This window comes from Sapajus apella, unplaced genomic scaffold (assembly GCF_009761245.1).
Source record: "Sapajus apella isolate SASKATOON/1434 unplaced genomic scaffold, GSC_monkey_1.0 scaffold29, whole genome shotgun sequence".
Taxonomy (NCBI): Eukaryota; Metazoa; Chordata; class Mammalia; order Primates; family Cebidae; genus Sapajus; species Sapajus apella.
Window position 1 is genome coordinate 209,476 of NW_022436969.1, and position 25,773 is coordinate 235,248.

The 25,773-nt window shown below is 39.3% G+C and overlaps 2 protein-coding genes and 1 pseudogene across 3 annotated transcripts in view; 2 read left to right on the forward strand and 1 right to left on the reverse strand.

Moving 5' to 3' along the window:
* Window positions 1-1,076: 1,076 nt before the first annotated feature.
* LOC116561333 (translation initiation factor IF-2-like) lies at window positions 1,077-3,247 on the reverse strand. Its single transcript, XM_032293095.1, has 2 exons — window positions 2,849-3,247; window positions 1,077-2,753 (listed from the first exon to the last, which is right to left on the reverse strand). Exons 1-2 carry the CDS (start codon window positions 3,245-3,247, stop codon window positions 1,920-1,922), a joined length of 1,233 nt encoding a protein of 410 aa, XP_032148986.1. The 3' UTR covers window positions 1,077-1,919.
* Window positions 2,748-25,773, forward strand: part of B4GALT6 (beta-1,4-galactosyltransferase 6) — a 61,055-nt gene continuing 38,029 nt past the window's right edge. For both annotated transcript variants that reach the window (XM_032293112.1, XM_032293113.1), the window contains exons 1-2: window positions 2,748-3,543; window positions 20,247-20,363. In XM_032293112.1, the coding sequence (XP_032149003.1) occupies window positions 3,429-3,543; window positions 20,247-20,363 (232 nt within the window). In that variant the 5' untranslated portion in view covers window positions 2,748-3,428. The remainder of the gene's footprint in view (window positions 3,544-20,246; window positions 20,364-25,773) is intronic.
* On the forward strand, window positions 17,551-17,643 carry LOC116561636 (annotated as a pseudogene).

The following is a 25,773-nucleotide window of genomic DNA, read 5'->3' on the forward strand; positions in this document are numbered from 1 at the left end:
TGGATGGCATTAAAAAATAGACTTAGATTTCTGCAAGGTCATTCTTGTTATGGGGCTTACTTGGCTCCTGAGGAAGTATCAGTTGGTATTGTGGGTTTGGAAAGGCTCAGTTAGCATTTCTTGTGCACTGAATATTTAATCTATCTCTGTTTTAAACATAAGCTGAGACCCTGAGGCATCCCTCAGGCTATTAGAGACAGACTTAATGGGTGACCCACTAGGAAAGTTGGTGTTTAAACAGAAAGAGAAAACCATCATTTGTTACTGTGGGCAGAGAGTGAAAGAAGAGATTTCTAAAAATAAATTTTACAAGTACTCAAATAGTACTTACCATGTACCAGCCTCTCCCATGCTCTTTACAGGCATTCATTCATTTAATCCTCGAAATAATGGCTGCACCTACTAGGCTTGTTTTCTGGTACAACAGATGAAGTCTACTCCTGAGGAGAGCTTATCAGTCTTAACAAGTACCATAGGGGCAGTTGATGAACAAGATAAATCAAGAGATAGGGTTAAAATCAGCAGAGATACGGATAGCAGTCATTTATGCCAGCTAGGTTCAGCTGTACAGTCTTCAGATTTCTTAAAAAAAGACGAATAATCAAATTCTATAATGTTAACACTTCTCTCTCAGTTTTATAGTAACCTTTCCTTTGAAAAAGCCAACCTTGGCCACGTGCAGTGGCTCACGCCTGTAATCCCAGCACTCTGGGAGGCCAAGGCAGGTGGATTGAGACTATCCTGGCTAATATGGTGAAACGCTGTTTGTACTAAAAGTACATAATTAGCTGGGCGTGGTGGCACGTGCCTGTAGTTCCAGCTACTTGGAAGGCTGAGGCAGAAGTATAGCTTGAACCTGGGAGGCAGAGGTTGCAGTGAGCTGAGATTACGACACTGTACTCCAGCCTAGTGACTGAGCGAGACTGCGTCTCAAAAAAAGAAATAAAAGAAACTAAGAAAAAGTCAACCTTGCCTGAGAAGATCCGTCTACCACTAGGTCAGCAAAGATACGGAACTCTCTTTTGACTAGTGGTATGGTAGCATTAGATTATAAACAACCAGTTGAACTGATGCAGATAAAGAGAAATGAAGCGTCAGTGAGACTGGAGAGAGGAATACCACAATTTTTGCTTCCTCAGCATTCATGGACTTATGTGGCTAGCATAGGTTTTGTTTTTCTTTATTTTACAAGTGAGTTTCCTGTTATTTAATGTTGTTCCACTTTGCATTTCGAATTTCCCTTAAGCATCTAAAAATGTTATAGTGTCATTACCTTTTGCATTAAATATTAAATTAGCCAGAGAAGTTGAGGAACTTGTAAGTACTCCAACAAACAAAATATTAAACAATGAATTTGAACTTGGTGATTCCACCTAGTGAACTAATGGGATATAAAAGAATCTCTTACCAGACACCATGCTTAGCATTACACACAGTTACCCATTGAATCTCACAGCCTTGCTAGGGGGTATTATATCTACTGTTTGAGGGTGGAGAAAACAGGCTCACACAAAGTACTAGCTTCCACAGGTCTCACAGCTTATATTAATGAAAGGCTTGGATTTACGAAGTAGGTGTTTCAGGCTCCACATTGCACTATCTCAAAGACGATCTAGGGCATGGACATCCTGATAAAAACGGGCCAAATTTGTTGGCTATCAACGACAGTTCCATCTGGAAATACTGAACAAATAATGGCAGTAGGGCATCCCGCCACTTCCTGATTAGTTGAAAAGGAAACACCTGCGCACACACGTTTGACCAATGTGATACAGCTAAGGACCTGGAAAAATTCAGCAAGCAGTAAGAAACATTTGAACAAAGGGTAGACCACGGCCTAGGAGGTGGATGAAGCCACCCTACCGAAGCTAGATGGCGCTGAGGCCCTCAAGGGCCTAACCGGCTGCCCAGAAGTCTTCTCAGCCCCGCCTAAATACAGCGAGGACGACCCAGGATTCACCTTCAACAATGAAGGCAAGTCCGAATATAAGAGATGCACATAGGCCCGGGCCACATCCTGACACTGTTTCTTCCAAGAAGGTGGAGGGGGATTTGGGGGGATGCATTAATCCAGGTCGGAAATACACCTTGTTCCCCGAGGGAGGATTTTGGAAGGAAATACCAGCGAAGTCCTCTTTTGGAGATGCCCATTCCCTTTCGGGTACATCAACCTTCATTATGTACCCGCAGGGCAGAATGTATGCGAGGCTTGCAAGGCGTCCCTCAGCCTCCACCCGCGCGGCCACTGCGGGGTCCCCGGGCGGGAGGGGGCTGCGGTGACGCAGGAGGCGGCGGGGCCCCGGTGCGGCCGGCGCGGGGAGGGGGCTGCTTGGCGCCGGCCTATCAGGACGCACGGTGTTTCGGGCGCGGGGAGGGCGGGGGCCTCTAGATTTCCTCGGCCCGGCGCAGCGCCGCCTGCTGAGTTCCCAGCGAGCGCGCGGAGCCCGCGGGGGTCTCCGGACGCGCCTGCCGGTCCCGGTTTTCCTCCGCAGCTTCCCTGCCCTTTCACGTCCGCCTCTTTCTCCAACTAGACGCGGCTCCGACGGCGCTCGGCCTCCTGTTCTTCGGGCTCCCTGGCTCTGTCCGCAGCGCGCGTCGCCCGGTCGCTCATCGCCTTGTGTCCGCGGGCCCGGCGCGGGCGCCTCACCCCGGGCGGGCGGCGGTAATGCCGCTGCCGCCCTTGCGGCCGGGCAGGCAGCTGGCGGCGGCCGCAGTCGGAGCGCGTTCGCCGCTGGCCGGGACGCCGCCCTGGCCTGCGCTCAGCTCCCGCGGCGGCCGTGGGGCGCCGGGGCCCGGCGCGGCATGAGGAGGAGGCGGCTCAGTGCAGGCGAGCGCCCGGCTCCTCGGCCCCCAGGGCCCCCGCGGGCCCCCTCGCGTCGCGCGCGCCGGTTGCGGCCCCGGCGCCCACGCTAGCCCCGCGCAGGCACGAGACGCCGCGGCCCGGAGCAGGAGGCGGCGCAGGCCTGCGGAGAGGACGCGGGCGGTCGGGACCCTGAGCGCGGGGCTTCGCGGCTGGACCCCACCGGGCACGGGCAGCGGAGCCGGGCGTGCTGCAGTTCTCTGCTCCTCTCCGCAGGGGCGCCGCGGCGCACAGCCTGCGCCTCTCCGCACCTGCAGCCCCTCCTCCCGCAGCTGCCTGGCGGAGAAAACGCGCCACCTTGCCCTTCCCAGGCCTCCTCGGATCCCCCCGTCCCTTCTCCCTTCTCCGCCTCCGCGCCTCCCCTCCCCGGACTGTCGGGCCTCCCATTCATTCCATCCGCTCCTTCCCATTGCCTCCTTTCCGCTCGGTCCCTGTCCCCAGAGCCTCCCCGCTTGGACCCCGCTGCAGTGTCGGGGTTCTTAGCACATTTATGGAAGTTTAGGGCCTTGACAGTGGCCCCGAGTCCGGCCTAAGAGCGCAGCCTGGGCTGCTTGCCGGGAAGAGGAAGATGTCTGTGCTCAGGCGGATGATGCGGGTTTCCAATCGCTCCCTCCTCGCCTTCATCTTCTTCTTCTCCCTCTCTTCGTCCTGTCTGTACTTCATCTATGTGGCCCCGGGCATCGGTAAGCACCGAGACACACCCTCGCTTATCCTGGTCACATCACAGGCAGCGCAGGCTGTTAAGGATGTTACTTCTGGGATTTGGAAGCTGTTTAAACAAGGGGCCGCAAAAAGCGTTTAGTTTGAAATGTTATTTCAGACGTGTCAAACTGCTTCAGAGCATGGCTTTGGTATGTGAGTTTTGTTAATGCATGCATTTGGTCAATGTATGTTTGTTAATAGCTTAAAAGATTGCATTAAGTAGACATAGCAAAAATTAGTGTGATGGCCTGGGATGCCCTAGTCGCTTTCTTGAGTGTTCATAACAGCTTTATCCATTTAATGTTAAGTCTTTAAGCCTAAACTCAGTGCTTAATTGTAGTTTTATTCAAACACCCTCGGGTATAAGAATTGGTTGTAAAAATATGGAGGAGCCAACAGCAGGGAATCTGATTGAGTCCCAACAGTGTATGTATGCTAGGGTCTTGTGTCGCTTTTTTAGAATGGGGTCAGTGGACATTTGTGCCATACTTCTGGAATTTTAAGGCAATGAGTTGTCTTGTAAAAACAATGCCTCATTATTTTAGTTGCTTGGGTCTGATTTTCAAGGGTAGGTTGCCTTTGCTACCTGTTAGGATGACTTCTGAGAAAATAGTGATTGAAATAACCATTATTAAGGGACTTGTAGATTAAACTGTTAACCTGTTGTATCATTTTTTGGCCTTTGGTGCAAAACACACTTTTGTAAAAATCTACTTGAATTAACTTCTTTATTGAATATACGAATTCCTCTTCCCCCTTTTGCTGAAAAGGAGCTAATGCGGCGTTAATTCTAGGGAATGAGAAATAGGAACCCACATGAATATTAAAATACGTCATATTTCCAAAACATTTTCTGAGTTTTTTCTGGCTACTATGTATTTAATGTTCAATTACTTAGTAACAGTGAGCATCTTCTCTCATTTCTCCTTACACACGAATAGTCGTTTGAACCAGTGCTGTTTGTGCCGAGTTAGCTACAAATGTAATGCCCCTTACAGAGTGAAAACGCTTGCAGAATTGTGAGAATTATCAGGGCATTGTCTTGAGTGTAGTAGATTATTGTAATGAATTGCAGCAGGAAGGGAAGATGGAAACCTCATGCAGACTGCTTCATTTCTTAAAATTACTATGAGACTTTTTCTTTAATAAATTTTTGGGTCAGTGAGATGTATAAACCAGGTGATGATGTTTGAGAAGAAATGGATTGTTGAAACGTTGATGTGTCCTAACATAGAGTTTGTAGGGTAAAGTTTGAAGAATATTTTAACATTATTGCAGTTTTCCTTTAGGCCAGAAATAAACAAAACCTCATAAAAAACCTACTCCTTGAAGCCTGTAGTACTAATGACAATGATAGCTTAGTGGATTTGATATTATCTAAGATATTCAACAAGGGCTTTATTTTTTGCCATTTTGGAGTCTTATACATTAACTAGTCATTCTGTAGCATTGTTTTACTTTCTCTAGTAACTCTTCAAAAGTTGGACCTCTTTGGGATATGTTATTAAGAATTTAACTTTGAAAGATTTTGGTGAAAAAGATTTTTTTTTCACACTTAGATAACAATTTTCCCACATTCTTAGTATTATGAGTAACATGTTGAAGTTATGTTACTCAAAAAGCTAACCAAAGGAAATCAAAATTCTAGTCATCCTTTTTTTTTTTTTGAAGTTAGTGTGTCAGTATATTATTTGTAGATTCTTAATTCAATTTGTGTGAAAATACTGATAGATTTTTCTTCAAATGCTTAATGTTTGCCATAGAACAGTCACTGATACAATGTAAAAATTTTGGCAAATGTCTTTTAGGCAATTAGATTGACATGGCTTAACCTACTCTGTTTTTGTAGGTAATGTAAGTGATAATAAAAGAAGTTATTAAAGCCAGTTAGAAGAGTGCAAACCAAAAACTTACGCTGTGAACTTGTCAAGCTGAATCTATTTCCCAAACCCTGTACCATTTAGCCAAAAACAAAAAAACAAAAACCCTCTTTTTTAAATCTTTTGTATCTTTAAGTATTGGGAAGCAGTTTTCTAAAATTCAAATTTTTGCTTGAAAGTTTGAATTTTATCGTTGGCAGCAAATACAGTCAGTTTTTCTTGATGTGTCAGGCTCACTTTGCTCATTTTGGAGAAAATGTAGGTCAGGTACACAAGTTTAAATAACCATAGTTTTTCAGTTGTTCTTTCAAGTAAAGATGATGTTCCATGAAAAATGTGGCTTGTTGAGTTCCTGCTGCAGCAATCAGTTGCACAAGTGCTTTGGTATGCAGCAGAAATGTTTTATGCGTACTTCCGATTTCGTCACAGATTTCTTATTTATGAGGCATATCCAAAAGTCATTAGGTTCTTAGAACTAGTTTTTATTCAATGTACATAGATTTTTCTTGAAATAATAACTTCAAGAAAGTAATTCATACGTTAGCCTGAATTACATATTGGAGCAAAATGTGTTTATGACTAAAATGTATGTTGTATGAGTACTTTTTATGTGCCCTAAATAAACGATTCAAATCTCCTCTGTTAAGACGTTCCTATTAATCCTACCATAGCAACCTGTTTGGTAGACTTTAATTCTGTTTCCCTACTTCTTTTCTGACCTGAGACCTGTGGATGTCATGGGCCTTCTTCCCAGGCAGATCTTCCATCACTTTAGTTCCTCCTCTTTGCCATCCTGAGCAAATACACCACACAGTTGTAGGCAGCATAACCTGTTTAGTTTCCAGTGTTTTCAGATGTTGCTCAGCATTTCTGGACTATTTGAGTCTTCAACTATAGTGAGTTCCATAGAACTCAAAGCTCATTATTTTCAAGGAAACATTTTTCTTGAAGTGTCTAATGGATATAGGAAACACAGGGATAGTCTTTACATTATAAACCTTAGTACCGAAGAAGCTGGATGGCAGACACCTGCCACCTCACCACACCATAGGAAGTCCATGGACAAATTGCTCCAGCCCACCCAGTAGAGGCCGGAGCCATAAATTGTTTCTTGTTCTGAGTCTACCTTTGTGTGTAACTGCAAAAAGATGAGTGCAGTTGTTTTGGCTTGGCTGGATTGAGAATAGAATTGCACTTAATAGGAAACCTCTTTCCATATAACTTCCAATATAACTTCATTTTCTTGCTGTCATATCAAATATGAGCTGACTTATAAGTTCATTCAACAAATAAGAGTGGTCCACCCAAGAAAGGCTGTGCGTTATTTGACGTATGGAAGGCAGATGACTAAAACTCAAGTTTCTTCCCTCGTAGTACAATGGTATGAGCTCCATAAACCGGAAGGCATGTGGTGGGGAGTGAGGGCTGGTTAAGGATTTCCAGAGGAGAAAGTGGTTGAAATGGGATACATAACATTTATCTGGCCTTAGCAAAGAGATCCTAGTCAGAGAGAGCAGCATGAGCAAAGAAAGATTCTAGAAAATGGGAGTAGCTCCATCTAGCTACTGCTTAGTGGCACATAGGCCCAGTTATGGAAGGTCTCTGGGCCTCCAGTGCCCAACCCTGGTGTTCAGGTGCTTGAGGTCTCTAAAATTCCTGGCAGAGAGAGACTGGTTTTTGTTCACACAGCTTTATCAAAGCTGTCTATGATTACAAAATAAATTGATAGTGCCTCTATCAGTGGGTAATGTAATGGGAGGAGATTGCATAACTTCCCTGGGAGTGGGGATTTCACTGTCCATTTGACTCACCAAAAGTCCTGACCTTTCCTATACACACTGACGTGCTGTTTTGTTCCCTGGGTAGAGGTGAAATCTGGTTGGGCCACTTTGGGCTAACTTCCTCTGGGCCCTTGGAGGAATTATCTGGCAGGTGCTTTGTTATTTGGGCCTCCCTGGGGTATGTGCCCAGCTGGGAATGGTGGAGGTGATGGTGATGTGTGGTCAAGGTGTGGGTCCTGTGTGCAAGCATGTATGTTGGGAGAGGTGTCTTAGGTCCTTTGCTCAGGGTCCCTCTGCCATTTTGGCTGGGGTTCTTCCTGGGCTGGCACAGAAGGTGGCTAGTTGCCCTGCAGGTTTCTTATCATAGCCCTTAGCCTCCTGCCCAGGCAACTGGGCCTGGCTATGTTCTTTGGAGCTGTTACAGTCTGATTTTGTTTCAAAGGTCTTTCACCCAGTGCCCAGAACACCCAGTATTCTGATCTACATGGCCCAATTCAGGAATTTGGATTTGGGCCATGATATTGGGCAACTCTTTTCCCCGGGCCTCCCTTACTGGCCACATGTTCCCATGTTATTTTTGTCCTGTGAGTAGCAGGAAATATCAAGTTTTGAAAATGATACAGTCCATTGTTTTAGAGTGACCCTTCTAGTATGAGGGATGGGTTATACGGGGCAATAGACAATAGAAGATTAGAACTATTGAGGTTGGTAGTTGCATCAGGGCAGAGTTGAATAGATGGGAATAGTGGGTTTGAAGAAACAGGAAAAGCTTTAAGATGAGGCTTGGATTCTAGCTTAGACAATCAGGTAGCTACTAATAGGGAGTATAGAAAGGCACGTTTTTAGGGGGCTATTTTGATTTTAGAGAAATTGAGTTGGGATCCCTGTGTGATATCCAGAAAGAATTAGTAGGTAGGCAGATTAAAATAGGGGCTTGCAACCAAGGAGAGAGGTTGTTGTCTTCATCATATAGGTGAATGGTATTTACTTATCCTTCAACACACCTGAGTAATAAAACTCACTTCTGCAATTGGAAGTGACTCACTGTGTTACTTACTCTGAAACGTGGAATCACAGGGGTTAAATTGGAATACAGAGGAAGACCAAGTATAGTTTGAAAGTATCCCATGAGAATTGCTACCCTTCTCACTAGCCTTTGTTACAAAAGAGTCAGTAGGTCCATTCCACCCTCAAGAGATGATTTGGCCTTCCTAGAGATTGTTTCCACAGTCAGATTGCTATTCCTGAGTAGCATATGTAACTCAGCTGTGTCTTTTCAGTGTACACTAATCCAAATTCTGTGGCCTTATGGGAAATTAGGTAATATTGAAGAGAAACTTGATTCATTGAAATCTGGCAATGCTAACTGCTGTTTTCCACCTTAGCCTTCCTTTTATGAATACATTTTAAGTTTGTTAATGTGGCACAATGAGGCAGTAATGGGTTTTTTCTGCAGCAGTGCTTATCATTACTGCCTTTAAATTTATTAAAGATAAAGATAGCCATGTCTGTGATTACTTTTAGAAGAGAAACTTCTAACCTAGGTTTGCAGTATCCATATGTAATAGGCATTCCAAACACTATTTTTAATTTGGTTGGGAACAGAATGCATTTTCCTTTTGAGACAGTGTCATCCACAGTAGTTAATTTCCTAATCCATCTTATGGAAAGCCTGTTTCTCACAGGTTATCCTGCAAGGCTTCTTAGGGCACTTTTCCTTTTGGGCCTCATCTCTGGTGTTCTAGCTGTGGCTCTTCCTCTCACCCTCAGAGCCCATGGATTTGTCCCTCTGACCAGGGGCCCAAGGCCAGGGGAAGCTTGGGCACAGAAGCGTTGGTGTTTCTGGAGCCAGAGCTATGGGCAGAGCAGCCCCAGAAGCAAAATCCCAAAGGTAGCCCACTGCCTTGTTCATATTTGGAGATCTACATCTTCCCTGCTGCAACCCACCCCCTGCCAGTAGGGTTAGCCTTGTTTGTGAAATGAGAGAAGGAAGATGGCCACTGCCTAAAGTGTCACACGTTATTGTTGGAAGAGCTAAAATGTCACCTTAGGATTCCTGACTCATTCTGCTGTGCCTGAGTTGAAGGAACTGATCATTTTTGCCCTGGAAAATGGAAGATTTGGGAGAAATAATATGAGCTCTCTCTTCTTCAGTTTGAAGGAATACTGTATAGATGAGTGACAAAACATTTTTTGGATAGCCTAAGTTAGCAGTGAGGGTAATGACAATGAAGCAGAGTTTAGGCTTATTGTAAAGAGAAAAAAAAAACAAACCAATCTTCTGACCTTCAGTCAGTGAAATAAGTGGCCTTATAAGTGCTCTTTTCCTTACACATTGTCAGGTGAGGTAGATGACTATCTGCTATGGCTGTGATTACCCTGGTGAAGGTGCTTTGCTTGGGAGCCTGGACAGACCTCTTGGATTCCGTTACACTCTGTTGCTTGGGGCTGTGTTTACACTGCGTGGTTAGACTGCAGCACCCTGGCTCACTTTGCAAAGGGGCAGACCTGCCCCTCCACCTGTCCCTGCACCCACACTGTCTTTTGTGACTACTTTTCCCTTTCAAACCTGCCTTTCATGTTTGTCTTAAGTAGAAATGTGGAGGTGGGAGGGGAGGCTGAGGTGAGATGTGTGGGAGGTGATTTTTCCAGAGCTTGGGTTTCCTAGGTCGCCCTTGGGAGTTCCTCAGGCCTGTGTGTTTGCAGCATTCTTTTTCTACTTCATTTTTTGGCTGCCTTGGCCCAAGCTGGATTTTGTCACCACTTTTTTTGTTTGTTTGTTTGCCAGGGTAAGCAGAGCAGGCTGTCCCCACCTCTTTCCTTTCCTTTTTTCTCCTTTCCCCCTTGTCCCTCTGAATATGTTTGGTTTTTCCTTTTTAATTCTTGAAGGACACAGTGATTTAATGTTTAAAAGGTATATTTGATCAAATTCTGCCTTTTTTCAGGATAATAACAGAATAATATACAAATAATACAGTGATTCAAATTGAAGATCGATTCAAGTGAAGATTGAGAGTAGGTTTTCCGAGGATACCCATATGTCTTTTACATGCCTTTGGAAAATTAAGCATTTACTTCAATTATAATGAGATATTTTTTACCTCATATCTTGGGCCCATTGGAAACTTTCAGGTAGCACCCCAATTCTGTTTTTCTTCAGCATTTATGTCTTGTATTGGGCCAGTTTGATTTGCTATGTTTCACTGTCAGACTGCCTGTGGACATAATTGGTTTTGGTCTTAGCAGAATTTACCTAAGTTTGGTTTAAGATACAGCAATACCCCTCCTCCTTTGAAATAGGAGAGTTACCTTAAAGGATGTTTATGTCACTAGTTATATTTTTGGCTGTGAAGCAGAGCAAAATGTTTAGGAAAATATAGTTAGTAATTTCAAATCTTAATTTTTATTTTTTTCCTCTGGAAGTATAATAAATACGGCTTTTTGCTTGCATCTTTGTTTTTATTGTTAATTACTTGAATTAGTGAAAGTCTTTGGCTTCACCAAATTGTTGTGTTACATGTTCATTAATCACGAAACACACATACTCCTATGTCTAAATGAATTGTATATTCAAAAGCTATGTAAAAGAAGATATATTTAATATAAGTTAAACTGATTTGGAAGGGTCTACTATTTTACTTGTTACAAATGTTATGTTTAGAAAATTACTACAAACAATAATTTTCAAATATGTTTTTAAGGGTTATTTGAGGTGATAGGGTTTAATAAGCTTATTTCCCAGGTCTTACCATGCAAGATTCTGATTCATTTTTAACACATACTCAGACGATTCTGCTCACTGGGAACAATGTTTCTGAAAAATACCCCAAATGGTTGGGAAAAAATAGTGCTACATACTTTTCTAAATTGATTATCTTACATCGTTTCATAGAACTAATATTTCATAGAACTAATCTTATTGAAAACCTGATTAACTTGTTTATAACATCATGTTTTACTGGTAGTAGAGATGGCTATCATGGTGAAGCAACTTTTCCTTCGGAAGAGAAATGGGCAGTTACGTTATTTAGGCCAACCAGAAAAGTGTGTTCCTTTGTGAGTCTGCAGTGACTGGGTGATTGGGTCCTAGGTCATCCTAAATTTGTTATTTAGTGTTTTTAATTATTAGAAAGATATAATTCACTTAAGACCAATAAAACTTATTAAACTGTATAGCATTATAGGTTACCCAGTGGAAGTAATTTCAAAACATTTCCTAGCATTTGGCTAGAAAAGTCTTTTTATAATATCTTTACAGTAGTATATTTAAGTAGCTATATGAAGTTTGTTACTATAAAATGATATCTTGATTGAATACTATGGCCTGTTTTTATATATTTGAGGCTAATGTTAATATGATTTTACTGAAATCTTGTTACATATGTAGCCTTCCTGATAAGTTAATTGCTCAGAAATTATGACTTCTAATTATAGTGCAATTTTCAGTTTGACTCATAGGAAGAGAAGTTGGACATTATTTTCATTTGAATCAAGAGACCAAAGGTAGAGAATTAAAAGATGCCTTGTTTACTGATTTGAAAATAAGCTTTGGAAGTCATTGAAATTCATTTCCTACCCGGTTCCCTTCTCTGATTCTTGTTTTAGGCCCATTTTCCTTTCACGAATACTAAGTTGGAATTCTGAAAGGTATTTTAATTGTGAAAACACAAGGAAATTGGAGATGATTATAAAACATATTCAAATAGTTCACATTTCAATTTTTCTCATTTTGACAGATTTCTTATATACTCATGTGTATGTAGATGTATAAGTAATATGTGTGTGTGTATATATATATGTGTGTATATATACAATATATACACTTATATACTCTGACATCACTAACTTTCAACAGTTTTATAATATTTCCTGGGCCTGCTTATTTATGGCTTGCTTTTTTAGTCTGTAATATCATTAAGTGAGTTTCCTGATTAGATTTGGAAGATCTGTTTAATTGCTTGCATTCTTCCTTCCCTGATTTCCTCATTTCCTCCTGATTCTACTTTCCCTAGTGTGGTTCATAACTCTCATAGGGCTCCTGTCATGCTTTAAAAAACCTATATAGTCATTTTAAGTGAATTACGCGGTGCATTAGCAAATGACAGGGCTGATGGTTATCTTTTGTTAGATAATGTTTTCATATCACTAGGTTCAGAGTCTACTTTTCAAATTATCAACTAAAGTTAAAGTAGGCTGAACTAATGATCTGGTTGTTGCAAAAGTCATTCTAATGTTTTAGGCAGTTTTTGGATCTTGGTTCTTTATAGAGGAAGCCAAATGGCCCCTTAATTTTTGACATTGCTTGGTAAACAGTAGGCACTCAATAAACACATGTGGATAAGCATGTTTACCCCCTGAACATTTTTAGTAAGATCATTGGAAAAGTAGGTTTTTATTTAAAAATGTTTAACCTTGATCACTGTTCAAACACAAATGATCTCCAAAAATAACTTAAAATTGTTTATATGCGGAGTGGAAGTTATAAAGACACCTGTTATAAAGAATTACTTGTTAATTTTTAGTGTTTGTATCTGTAAAGCTTGAGTTGTTAGCTAAGATCTGAAATAGATCTGTGTGTGATCATTGTATTTATTGTTTGATAAAATGGGGCTCTGAACACAGAATTCTTGCAGTCTCTGTATTCATTAGTCAGCTCATAACTTGAAAAGTAGAGGGAAGGATATTATAGGTTAGTAATAATTTGCATTGCAGATTTCCTTGAGTCCATACCTGGTTTTGAATTATTGTCACCATGGTTACACAAATAAGCACTTTGACATAAAAGAATTTTTTTTTTTTTTTTTAAGAAAACAGCCTGGCACAGCCTTGACATTTGTGATTTTTAAATTTTAATCCAAGTAATATCTTCCTAGTCCTAGGTTTAGTATGAATAATACATCATATGTAATCTGGCCTAACCTTGGGGTTACACCATTGTTACTGAAGATAACATATTTTCCTTTATCCACATGGATGAGTAATTCTTGGGGATTTATTGAACAAGAGGCTAGATGTGGAAAGAAGACAATTTTTCAGCATCTGAAACAGATATTTAGAAGATCATTGTGAATTCCTAGAAATTCTTAGAGATAACCTGATCAACATGTCTGTAGTTAATATTGAGTATTAAGATTTTTACTTTTGTCCGTATTATTTCCTGTGTTCTGTAGATAATATGGGAAATCATTTTCTCCTCTGTAACTTTTAAGGATCCTTTCTGGTTTTCTCCTCTTTGTATTAAAGGAAATCTGGTTTATCGCTCGCAGTTTCACTTCCCTCATAACTTTTTACAATGAAGATTTCTTTTTTCTTGTCCCTCCTTGTCCTCTGTGACCTTGAACCAATGTTTCTTCCAAATCCCTTCCCCTTGGAGTCACTCAGGCTTGTGCTTGAATTGTGAGTTTTTAATCCTACCTATGTTAACTTTCTTCCGAGTTTGTTTTCTCATCTTCTCATGGAGAAAGTTGTACCTGTCATGGGGTGGTGTGTTATTTTCCTAGGGTCAACCTAACGCACTCCACACATCAGCTTGAAACCCCAAGTGTATTTTCTGAGTTATGGAGACCAGAAGTCTGAAATTAAGGTGTTGGCAGGACAGTCGGGACTCTGGGGAAAATCCTTCCTTGCCACTTTCAGCTTCAGGTGCCTGGTGTTGGCTGGTGGCCACATCACTGCTGCTGACTTCACATTGCCTTAGTGTGTCTGTGATAGCGTGTGTGAAATCTTCTTCTGCTTTTCTCTTAGAAGAGTACTTGCCATTGGAATTAGGGGTCATCTGGGTAATCCAAGATGATCTCCTTGTCTCAAAATCATTAGTTTAATTACATCTGCAAAGACCCCTTTCCAAGTGTCACATTCACAAGTTCTGGGAATTAGGATGTGGGCATACCTTTTTGGGTAACCAACTCCAGGTGGTTGTAAGAATTAAATGAAGTATAATTATGTTATGTGTACTTATATATATTTATATGTGGACTTTAGCTCAGTGCCTGACCAAAGTCAGCATTTAGTAAATGTTAATTCATCTCCTGCTCTTCAGAAACCTATGCCCGCCAAGATTCTATATTCCTGGAAGATTTTGGCAATCAGTGCTCAATTCTGAATGTTCTCCTTCACTTTGTCCTCCACCTCTGTCCTCGTTGTTGACCACCAGGATGTCCAGCTCTTGTCTTTCGTCCTCACTCTGCCTGGCCATGCCTTGGGTGTCAGCATAGCTGCGGCCTGCTCTGCCTTGCACCTCTGCAGACCACAACCTCCCTAACCTTCCACTTCTGGAACTTTCTCACCGCTGTTAAAAGTTATGTCTCATCCTCACAATGACCTCTCATTCTCTCCATCCACTTGGACCTTCCTAACTTCTGTTACTACCCATCTCCACTCAGGGTAGATTGTCATTTCCTGGCTGTGCACTGCTTCTGTGTACCTCAGAGCCTCTGCTTAAACTGTCCGGCCCATAAAAGGGATTTCCCTCCTTTCTGTTGTTCTTTTAGTGCCTTAAATTATTCACTCTTTCGTCTACTTTCTTCCACTCAGGCTGCAGACATGCTCAGGGCCCTCTTCTTCCAGAAAACCTTCCTCTGACCTTGCTAATCGCTTATTTTCCTTTTCTGAAACTTGCTGCTTTCACTTTGTTAGTATCCACTGAAATCTTTACTATTTTCCCTTTGTTTCCATTGCTTCCTGAAGCTGCTCTCTTGAAGGTTTACAGTGATCTCCTATTGGCTTTTTAAAGAGGCTAAGTGGTTGATGATCAAGGGCTAGCTTGCTGGAGTCAGACTGCTGGGGTTGAATTCTGGTTCCACCACTTACCAACAACTATGTGACCTGTGGCAAGTTATTCAACTCCCTGCTTCAATTTTGTTATCTGTAAAATGGGAATAATAGTACCTACCTTAAAGAGTTGCTTGTCAGGATTAAATAGGTTAGTGTATGTAAAGTATGCCTGACAAAGATAATATGCTGAATTTTTAAAGCTGGTTTTAAGTCTTTCTCTTTAGCATCTGTCACATTTGACATGGTTGACCTCTCCCTCTTCTTTAGTCCATTAGCTTTTTCACTGTGCTTAAGCTGAGATTAATTCACTTTGGGGTCTTTTATCTTTGTGCTGCCTGTTTGTTGTCTGTCTTCATACATCAGATCTTCACCTTCTTCTCTCCCTTTTGGATAATTTTTCCTCTGGAAATTTATCATGATAGTTACACCTTTTACATTTATTGTCTCCCCAAATTATATTTCTAGCCCCCTTTTAGCTTCAGTCTTACATTTATAACCGCATCTCAGATTGCCTGAACAACATCATCCTCTCCCTCTCAAAATCACTTATTCAGTTGACTTTCGTTAAGAGACCTGGGAACTGTGGCAGCATGTCATAGCAGCTAGGAACCGAGATGTCAGGATCACAGGGATGCTGCGTTGGCATCCTGAAAAGCCCAGGCAACAGTTCTAGATCCCTGCAGACAGGCATGGTCTCCTTGTCTTGAATCCTTACAGCACTGTCAGTGAGCAAAGCTGTTGTGGAAAGGGGCTGGGAGGCACAGTTTTATAGCAGATGTATCTCTTAATTTTCTTAAGCGGAGAATTAGACAAATCTCTTGCCTCACAAACTCAGGATAGAATGCCTTGCCTAGAAGCTTTAATAAACTGTTGAAGATAGGTTTTATTCTTAAAAAAATTTTTTTTTGAGATTTTTTTTTACCCCCTGGGAAGCAGAACTGGTAAATAAATTAGATTTATGTCTCACAATGCAGAGTCTAATAGAAAATGAAATTAGAGAACACAACAGCACGGCTTTAATTAAGCAGTGGTAGGTTTCCCTATTTTTTTTCTAAAATGAAGTTTCTTATAAATTGGAATAGAAATTTTAGACAAGGATTTTTCTCTACCCAAAGATTTGCCAATAAGACGTTACATTTTATACTACTACTACTAAGTTTTGGGTTTGGGTTAACATAGTCTTATATTTGGAAAGCAGACAGTTGGAACCATTCTCGTGCTGGTTTAGTGTGTCTTGCAACCCTTTGACATAGCACTTTCTTCCTATTCACCACTCTCTATTTAAAAACAGCTTCCTTCCCTAATGGGTTCTGATCTTTAGGGATTAAACACATGAGGGCCATTAACCTGAAGAATGTAACTCGATTAGCTATAAATGATTTGAAATAAATGAATAGATTTTCCGTTTGGAGAAATTGGCATCTAGGTTTTCTTAACTTCAGTCTTCATTCATCTATTGAATAGTAAATGCACTCTTTCGATAAATCACCTTTGTTAGAGAGGTGCCATAAAAAATCATTTTTAAGGCCAGGTGCAGTGGCTTACACCTGTAATCTCACCACTTTGAGAGGCCGAGGTGGGCTGATCGCCTGAGCTCAGGAGTTCAAGACCAGGCTGGGCAACATGGAGAAACGCTGTCTCTATAAAAAAATTAGGTGGGCATAGTGGCAGGTGCCTGTAGTTCCAGCTACTTGCAAGCAGTAAGGTGGGAATAGACAAGGAGACCATACCTGTCTGAGGTGGGAGGATTGCTTGAGCCTAGGAGGCGGAGGTTGCAGTGAGCCAAGATTGAGCTACTGTACACCAACCTGGATGACAGAGTGAGACCTTGTTTCAAAAAAAAAAAAAAAAAAAAAAAAAAAACAGCAACAACACTTTTTTCCTTAACAGTTTCGTTACCTACAAGTTATATAATTAAAAAAATTTTCTAGGAAACACAATAATGCATAGAATGCTTCTACTTAGCATCTTATTTCTTAGGCCAGGATCAGTTCTGGAAGTCCAAGTGTTTTGCCTTAGGCTGAGTTCCACTACTTTGTGGCAGGTTTGCTTTTTACAGTTTGGCGTAGCACAAACATAAGACGTCCATATTATTGACAACAAATTTCATTTGTAACTTTAGGATTAAATAATCCAAGGTGCTGCAAACCAGGTGGTTAGTGATCTGTGTGATGCTGCCCCGCCCACATCATTTCAGTTGAACGTTGGATCTTCATTTAGGCAGAGTTGTTAATGTTAGCTTGTCTTTTATTGAACATTTTCCTACATTTTTGGTTGGCTGTTCTTTTAGTTTTCTTTTTTCTCTTCATCTCTTTTTTTCCATTTTTTTCATAATTATCAAAGATAAATTTATTGTTGTAGATACTTTCATTCTTAAAAAATGAAAATGGATTAAGAAATTAGAAAAAGAAAACTAAACATATAAGAATGAGATCAGGAACTAATATATTTAAAATAGAGGAAAACAGAATTGAGATATTCAAGACAAATTATTTAAATATAAGCAGTGGAATACACAAATATGACACGTCTTATCAAAAAGAAAAGGGAATGCTTGCTCTGGCAGCAAATATACTAAAATGGGAACAATACAGAAAAGATTAGCATGGCCCCTGCTCAAGGATGACATGTTTATTTTCAAATTTTAAATAGAAAAGTAAAGGGAGAAAACATAATTAAAAATCAAAAGTAGAGGAGATTCAAAAATTGTGAGAGATCATGCACAGCTTTACCTAATTTGAATATCTCAATAAAACTGTTGAATCTCTGGGACAAAATAATTACTCCAAATTGAATCAAGAATAAATAGAAACTGAAATACATCTAATACAATTTCTGGCAGAGGGCAGGCATTCAACAAATCAACAAATTGAATACATGAACAGAGAGGAATTGGAACAGGTGTCTGATTACAGCTTTTTTTTTTTTTTTTTTTTGAGACAGTCTTGCTCCGTTGCTCAGGCTGGAGTGCAGTGGCACAATTCTGGCTCAGTGTAACCTCTACCTCCTGGGTTCAAGTGTTTCTCCAGCCTTCGCCTCCTGAATAGTTGGGATTACAGGCATGTGCCACCACGCCCGACTAATTTTTTCTGTATTTTTTAGTAGAGACGGGGTTTCATCATGTTGGCCAGGCCAGTCTCAAACTCCTGACCTCAAGTGATCACCCACGTTGGCCTCCCAAAATGCTGGGATTACAGGCCTGAGCCACCACGCCCTGACATTACAACTTTTAGATGACTTCTTATGAGAGGTCAGTTCAAACTTTTAAGGATTTAATATCTGCCACACTACATCAGTTGTTTCAGAGTTCAGAAAATGATTGCAGTGTGTATAGTCTATTTTATGAGAGTAGCATTAAGAACAAAACCATAGATGGCCAAAAAACCACACACCTTACTTATGAATATATATTAAATAAATTGTATGAATAAGTGTTTCCCTATATGGTCTATTTATTTTAAATAATTTCAACTCTTATTTTAGATTCAGGGCATGCATGTGCAGCTTTGTTACATGGGTATATTGCATGATGCTGAGGTTTGGAGTAAGATACCCTGTCACCTCGCTAGTGAGTATGGTACCTGATAGGTAGTTTTTAGACTTCTGCCCTGCTTTGTCCCTCTCTTCTGGTAGTCCCCAGATTATGTCGTTGCCATCTTTATGTTCATGAGTACCCAGTGTCTAGCTCCCACTTACAAGTGAGAACATGCGGTAGTTGGTTTTCTGTGCCTCCGTTAATTCGCTTAGGATAATGGCCTCCAGCTGCATCTATGCTGCTGCAAAGCACATGATTGTGTTCTTTTTTATGACTGTGTTCTTCATTCTTTTAAAGTCCACTTAAGTACAAAAATGTAAAAATGTGTTGTATTTGTATCCCAGTATAGTAAATTCACACGTCAGCAAGTTAAATGTAATCATAGGACTACTTTTTAGAAAACCTGTAGACATGCTCTTAAAAATGACGCCTGTAAAGCTTATGTGAAACCTGGATTTCTGTTTCTTTCTTTTTTCTGGATTGAAGTTGAAAGAAGTTTTATTTTACTCTGCTTCTCTAGTAGTTTTATTTATGCTGAGCTCATATGTACTTTGAGCAAGTTTACATTTACATAAAAAGTGGAAAAGGAGGTAGTAAACATTAAATTTCTCTCATCCCTCTGTTCCATCTTGAGAAAGTAGAGCAGGACTCAGAAAATTAGTCAGCATTCTTAATTTTTTTATTCAGCATTCATCTTTCGAGAGTGTCATTACTATGTTCAGAGACAGCTTATCTTAAAATTGAGTCATTAACTGAGACTTGCAGTTTCTTGGTTTTTGCCATGGTAGCAAGTTGCTGCCTCTCATCTGAATTGAGTTTATGATTTGCTAGCTTCGTGTTTAGAGGCTTTAAAGAAGGGTGCACTACTTGCACATCTGCCTTGTGAAAACGAGGAAACTGAGATCCAGGGAGCTGTACAAAGTTGTGCATAGCACTAACAGAATTGGGACCTGGAAAGGAGCTTCTGACTTAGCTCTGTGTCTCTGGGGAGTCTGGACATCTCAAAAGTTAGGGATTTTTCTAATCTTTGTCAATTTACCAGTTTCCCCCAGCAGAAGAAATTAGGAGCCTATTTTTGAAGCAACTTATTGTGAAGAATTAAATTGACCCACTTTAAAAATGCACATTGATTTTGATTTTGCTTTTAGCGATCCTGGTAGATAGAACTGTGATTGAAAGGGAGTGTAAAAGTTTAACTTTTAGAAATGACCCAAACAGATACTGATCCTAGATCACTCTTCCCTGCAAACACATCTAAGAATTTTCAGGACCATTGTAAGATCTTTATTCATACTAGATATTATGGGATTTATAAGGAATCCTAGCCTTTGTGAAGTTTTTGGTATGAAGAAATTAATATATAAACTGAATTTTATAGCTGTAGGATTGAGTACTTGTAATAAAATGCCTTTTTGAAATTTCTAAGTGTATTTTATAGTAGAAAATCACTTACGGATGTGGGGGTTCATTATGATACTTTAGTTTGTTCAGTTAGTTTCATCCTACTTGATAGATAGATATTTCCACATTATTATTTTTTAAAAAATCAGTTTGTTTTCGTAAGTTTTTATAATAGCAATATTTTATATTTCTATTTTCCATTTGAATGTGCTGATTGAGTCAGTTTATGTTTATTGGGCACTTCAATTCTGAATATTATTAAATAAAAAGAGCTTACTGATCTATGACATTCTTTCTCTATTTTTCTTTTGTAGCCAACACATATCTCTTTATGGTACAAGCTCGAGGTATAATGTTGAGAGAAAATGTGAAAACAATAGGTCATATGATCAGACTGTACACAAATAAAAACAGTACGCTCAACGGTACAGGTAAGACTACTTTCTGCTTAACCCCTTGTAAAGCAGTCAGCCAAATATTTTACAGTCTGTTTTGCCTTCAGGTAACTTCCTGTTAAAAATGAAGGTATCTTCCCCTAAGCATCCTGGTAGATTATTTTACTATGCAAATAAAGACTGTTTATCTATTTTAGGATGTATGAAGGTGTGGTCACAAAAGTAATGGGGTTTTGTGCAGATACTTAATTCTTGCAAACAAATTAAAATATAGAAAGCTGCTTCAACATTTTCAGTTCATATATTGTATTTAAGAGAAGTTAACCAGAGAATAATTTATTCATCTTCATAAGCCATACTACCATCTCTATGTTCATTCTAGTTCCTAAGTTGTTTTTCCAACTAGGTCTAGAAAATAGTTGTTTTTAATTATAGAAGATTGTTAATAGTTTTATGGCCTTTTTAATGAGCTAAAGGAGAAATTTTATAAAATTGGAAATTGGTAGCGCTCTTGTCTTTGTAAAATGTTACCTGGAAATAGAATCTCCATTAGAATCCCAAGATGTTAAAATCTAATAGGCTGAATCAATGATTTAATGATGGTAGAGTTGATGTAAATAGATTTAACTACTGTGGAAGAATGTTAAAGCTCTTTTATGGCAGTTTTGCCAGTGTATCCCGAAGTATTCTTAGGTATTACTTTAAACGATTAGTGGGGTTGTCAGTTGTTGCACTCTTTATGGTCTCATTTTGAACAGTTAAAGATTTAATTTGTGTTAGTAGCTCTTCCTCGTGTCATTGTAAACCTACACATTCTACTAAGAGAACGTCTGTTTTCCAACTGTAGGTATTCTTTCTTACATGTATGTCAAGGTGGGTAATAGTTTTAGACCCTTTTAAACATTTAAGACTGTGACATATTGACCTCAATTTAATAGCACATGTGCTTTTATAAAATCCATTCTAGTCATTTGCCTAATATGTTTATGATGTCACAAATCAAAACACTCTTGTTTTATTTTAATTTTTTAACCTTGAGGGAATTTTTTTTAGAAGGACTGTCTAACGTAGTTGATGTTTTAATACTACAGTAAAAGTCTCATTAACTGTTCTTTAGCATGAATGAGTCTTCTGAATAGTAGGTCAATTTTAGAAATTTAAACATTTTAGAAGTTTCTGTAGGATTTGTGTTGGTTGAATAAGTTGATTGTAAAAATGTTCACTGAAAGTTTATTCAACTGAAAGGAGATAAACATTTTTGAGTTGGTGTATTTGTGTGAATGCTAAAAATTTGTGCATATCAGGTTGTTTTCCCTGGAGAATGAATAAAGGATATGTGTGGATGTTGAGCTTGATTAGGAGGAATAATTACCTGCACAAGACAATCTTTCCGCGTGGTAGCCTGCAACTAAAACAAACAAACAAAAAAATAAAAACAAAAAACCGGGGAAATCCTTTCTTTCTCTCACCAAGTCATAGTTTCAATAAAGACCAAAGAACCAATGCATATTTTGATGCAAGTTTGCTTACTTTTATGAACCTTGGAAAACTTTTCATAGGGTTCCTTTACTGATGGTAAAACTGTTCTCAGGAAACAGTCATTGTATCCATTAGGAATTGGGTTTGGATGTAATAGAGACCTGTTTGTGGTGGTGTAAACACGTGAGGCTTTCTGTTCTCATGTGAAAGAACTCTGCAAGCTGGATATATGTGGCTGACGTGGAGGCTCCTTAAAGTAAGTCATCACATGCTTTTCATTTTCTGCTGTCTGTCATGTAGCTCCATGAACTCATAGTCTAAGATGGCTGCTTTGGCATCATCTTTGTGTTTGCACTTAGGTCAGTAGGAAGGAGGAAAGGGAGAGCAAAGAAGAACAAATAAGGTACTCCCTTTTCTGGAGCCTTCCTAGAGGTCCCACACAGTATTTCCTCATACATTTAATTGGCTGGAACTTAATTGCATGCCCACATGCGATAACACCGGGAAATACAGTCTTTGACCTGGGTATGCTGGAACTCTAGTGAAACTAGGGTTACCTAAGGGGAAAGGGACAAATGGAGTTTGAGTGAGCAATGAAGCTCTGCCATGTTCATTTAGCCAACATTTACTGAATAATTATTATAGTTAGTATATTTAACCAGCTATTGGAGACACAATATTAAGAAAAACAGTTTCGCTTTATATGAGAATCTCTTGGCCTCTGGGAGAAATAGAAACATAAATAGTTATTTATAATGCAACTGGTTATTTCTACATAGAATTCCATAGATATAATCTCCAAAGAAGAAAATAATGGCCTATAAGGTGTCCAAAAAGAACTGAGCTCTAGAGGAGAATTGATTAATATGCAGTGGCTCATTTAAAATTTAACACTAAATGATAAATAGGTTGTGATAGTTATAAGCACATTTGATTTCCAAAAGGGGTTTTTAATCCTGTACCTGACTTTCTGTGGCATCAAATATAAATAGATGTATACTATTTTTATAAAGAAATCATATACTTTTTGTAATCAACTGGTGCCATGTAGCCCATAGAGCCAGTCAAATTATGAAAACAAGATGTATTCAGTGAATTTACCTAATTACTGAAGCAGATAAGGGCTGAGCAATGTTAGAGTGGATAGGTTTGTTGGAAATAATCCAGCACGCTTCCTCTTTGAATGGATACATGAAGTGAGGTGCCCAGACACTGTGGAACTGACAGGTCAAGTTAGTGGGAAACAGACTAGAACTCTCCTCGGTAGTCTAACACCTGTTTTAAGCTGCTGTTTAGCGGGAAAATAAAGCCATTAAAGGATGTTCTTTGGTGCTGTTCTCCTTTTCCTTTAAGTGATAAGGTCCAGTGAGAATTAGTAGGGGATCCATGAGGCAGATTTCATTCTTTGTTTCCCCTTTCTTTGGTTGTGTTTCCGGAAAGGAGGAAGAAAGCAAGGGGTCCAGAGCTCATTTTATTTTTATCCCTTCATTAGATGAAATAATGTCTACCTATTATAGCAGTCGTGGATCTCAAATGCATCTGTCACGCACAACCTTTTAAATGGTTCCTGACTTTGAAAACAGTGGTTATACATGATGGACCATTGCTTACCTAACCACTTTTGTAGGAATAATGATTTTGTGGGTTTATTATGGTATCATCTCCAAAAGATTAATTATTGGCTGTATTATTTGTGAGGCGTTTATTTACAGTATGTTCCTACTGTGTTGTAGGTACTTTATTAGGTGCTAGAAATTGAAGACAATTTGATTTCAATTAAAAGAGATATTCAGAGTAGTGGCTGGGGTGGTGGATAGACTATATACACATAATACATTGGGAAGACACAGATACCACTGGACAGAGTACTCAAGGAGTGTGGGGGTGTTCCTCTAAGTCTGGCAGTGAGTTGAACTCCTTACAGTGTAGCCAAGAATAGCACATGGTTAGCTCTAAAACTTTTTGTTCAATGAAATGAATATAATGATATTGCATAATTTGAAGGCACTTAAAATTTGGTTCTTTAAAAACTGATAAAAGTGATGGAATGTGTACTTTTGTGATTCAGCCATTCTAGCACTAAAATAAAAACTGGAACAATTCTCTCTGGCCCTCCTGTTTCCATCCAACTACCCAGAAGGAGTTAATAGTTTGTTTTGCAGAAATGTCTAGAGAGCCAAGCACTTCTGTGAGTTGGATGTGGGTTTAGAGAATCATAGCATGTGGCTAAGAGAAGGAGCCCAAGCATGAATTATAAGAATTAATAAATTATGCAGAGTAAGAAAATAATCTTAAAGTTAATGCACGACATTAACAAGTTACTTGAGGATTGCATGAAAATGTAAATACTTTTCTGCCTCAGGATTGTAAGAAAATGAGCTTTGGAACACCTCAAGGCAGATGACCCCCAGGGACAAACTTACTCATTTTTTTTGTATTTTAAAATATTGTTATATCATAGTTGTACATCCAAGGACAACCTTATTTATTGTCTCATTCCTGTGACTGTGTAGTGTATAGTATGTTCTTAATAAAAATTGAAGAGATTCAGAAAAATTATCATCTCTATATAGCTAGCTCATCTTCTCTTTCTGGTGGTATGTGCAACAAAAGCTATCATATGAACTCTGTTCTGTGTGTGTGTGTGTGTGTGTGTGTGTGTGTGTGTGTGTGTGTGTGAGAGAGAGAGAGAGAGAGAGCACGTGCACGCACATATTAGCTAATTTGTGAAGAACTTGCCATTCTGAATTTATTGTCTTAACTGCTCATTTATTCATATTGAAAAACAAACTAAACTTTCTTGCATTTTTAAGTAGAACTTTTTATATCTTCAAAGTGGAAAAGAGTGTAATAACAGTCTCCTAGTTCATTCCCCTCTTCCAATCCTCAGAGAACTAACAGTTTATTATGTATTTATCTTTATGTTTCTATCATGCTGTCTCTTGATTTATCAATTTTAACTACTCTTGTTATGGAAGAAAGTCATTTAGTATTATAGCCTCACCCTGTTTTACCTATCTTTATCCCCAATATAATTGTGTCACAATTTACATACAAATCAATATTGTTGATGTTGTTAAGAGTGGATAGATAATGGCTTGTTTGTTTTCCTGAGGCTAGTTGTAATTATGTTTGTTTTGTAGATCTGTTTATTTTTGTTGATGTTACTTGTTAACTCTTTTTTTCCCCCAATTTGTGGAGCCTTCTTAATCTGTCACTGATTTTGCCTGAGCTCCTTGGGCACGAGTTGACCACACTAAGGAGGGTTTCCGAAATTCCTGTGCCATTGTCTTCTCTCTTCCAGTGCTGCTTTTGAGAAGTCTGTTGACCATCCTGATTGCAGTTACTGTTCATGGACCAGTTTTTTATTTCTGGAGACTTTTGGGATCTTTTTTTGTATTGTTAAATTTTACAAAGAGCATCTTGGAGCTTTGCTTTTCTTCTCTTGCTGGGAGCAGACAGTCCTATCAGTATGGAATGTCTTATCCTTCAATTCTCCAAAATGTATTTATATTATTTCTTTGATAATTTTTCTTCCTGCTATTTTTCTTTCTGTTTGGAACTCATATTATGTATTATCATTTCTCTCTTGTTTTCCAATTCTTTTTATTTCCTTTCTGTCTTTCTGGGAGATTGCTCTGACTTTATTACAGTGCTTTGATTTGATTTTTAAAATTTTGGCAAACTTATTTTTAAGAATTCTTTTTGTTTGTTTTTTTCTTTTACTGTCTCTCTCAAATAAGAATGGCTTATCTTCCTTTCCAGGAATATTGAAGATAAATACCCAACTCTATGGTATAAATCAAAGAATTTGACTAGACATTGTAACAAAACTGATAGCAATAGTAATCTTAAGCAGTTTTGTTGGGAGTAACAGAAACCCAATTCATGCTGGTTGTACTCCCTCCTACCACTAGCAAAGTTGGAGTCCCCATAAAAAGGAAACCTTTTTTTTTTTTTTTTTTTT

What these genes read in the sequence shown, in the direction of transcription:
- LOC116561333 (XM_032293095.1), bottom strand. Translation starts at nt 3,247, where the DNA reads ATGGGAGGCCCGACAGTCCGGGGAGGGGAGGCGCGGAGGCGGAGAAGG. An exon ending in GGCCCGCGGGGGCCCTGGGG is followed by an intron (nt 2,754 to 2,848) that starts GCCGAGGAGCCG and finishes AGCTGAGCGCAG; the next exon opens with GCCAGGGCGGCGTCCCGGCC.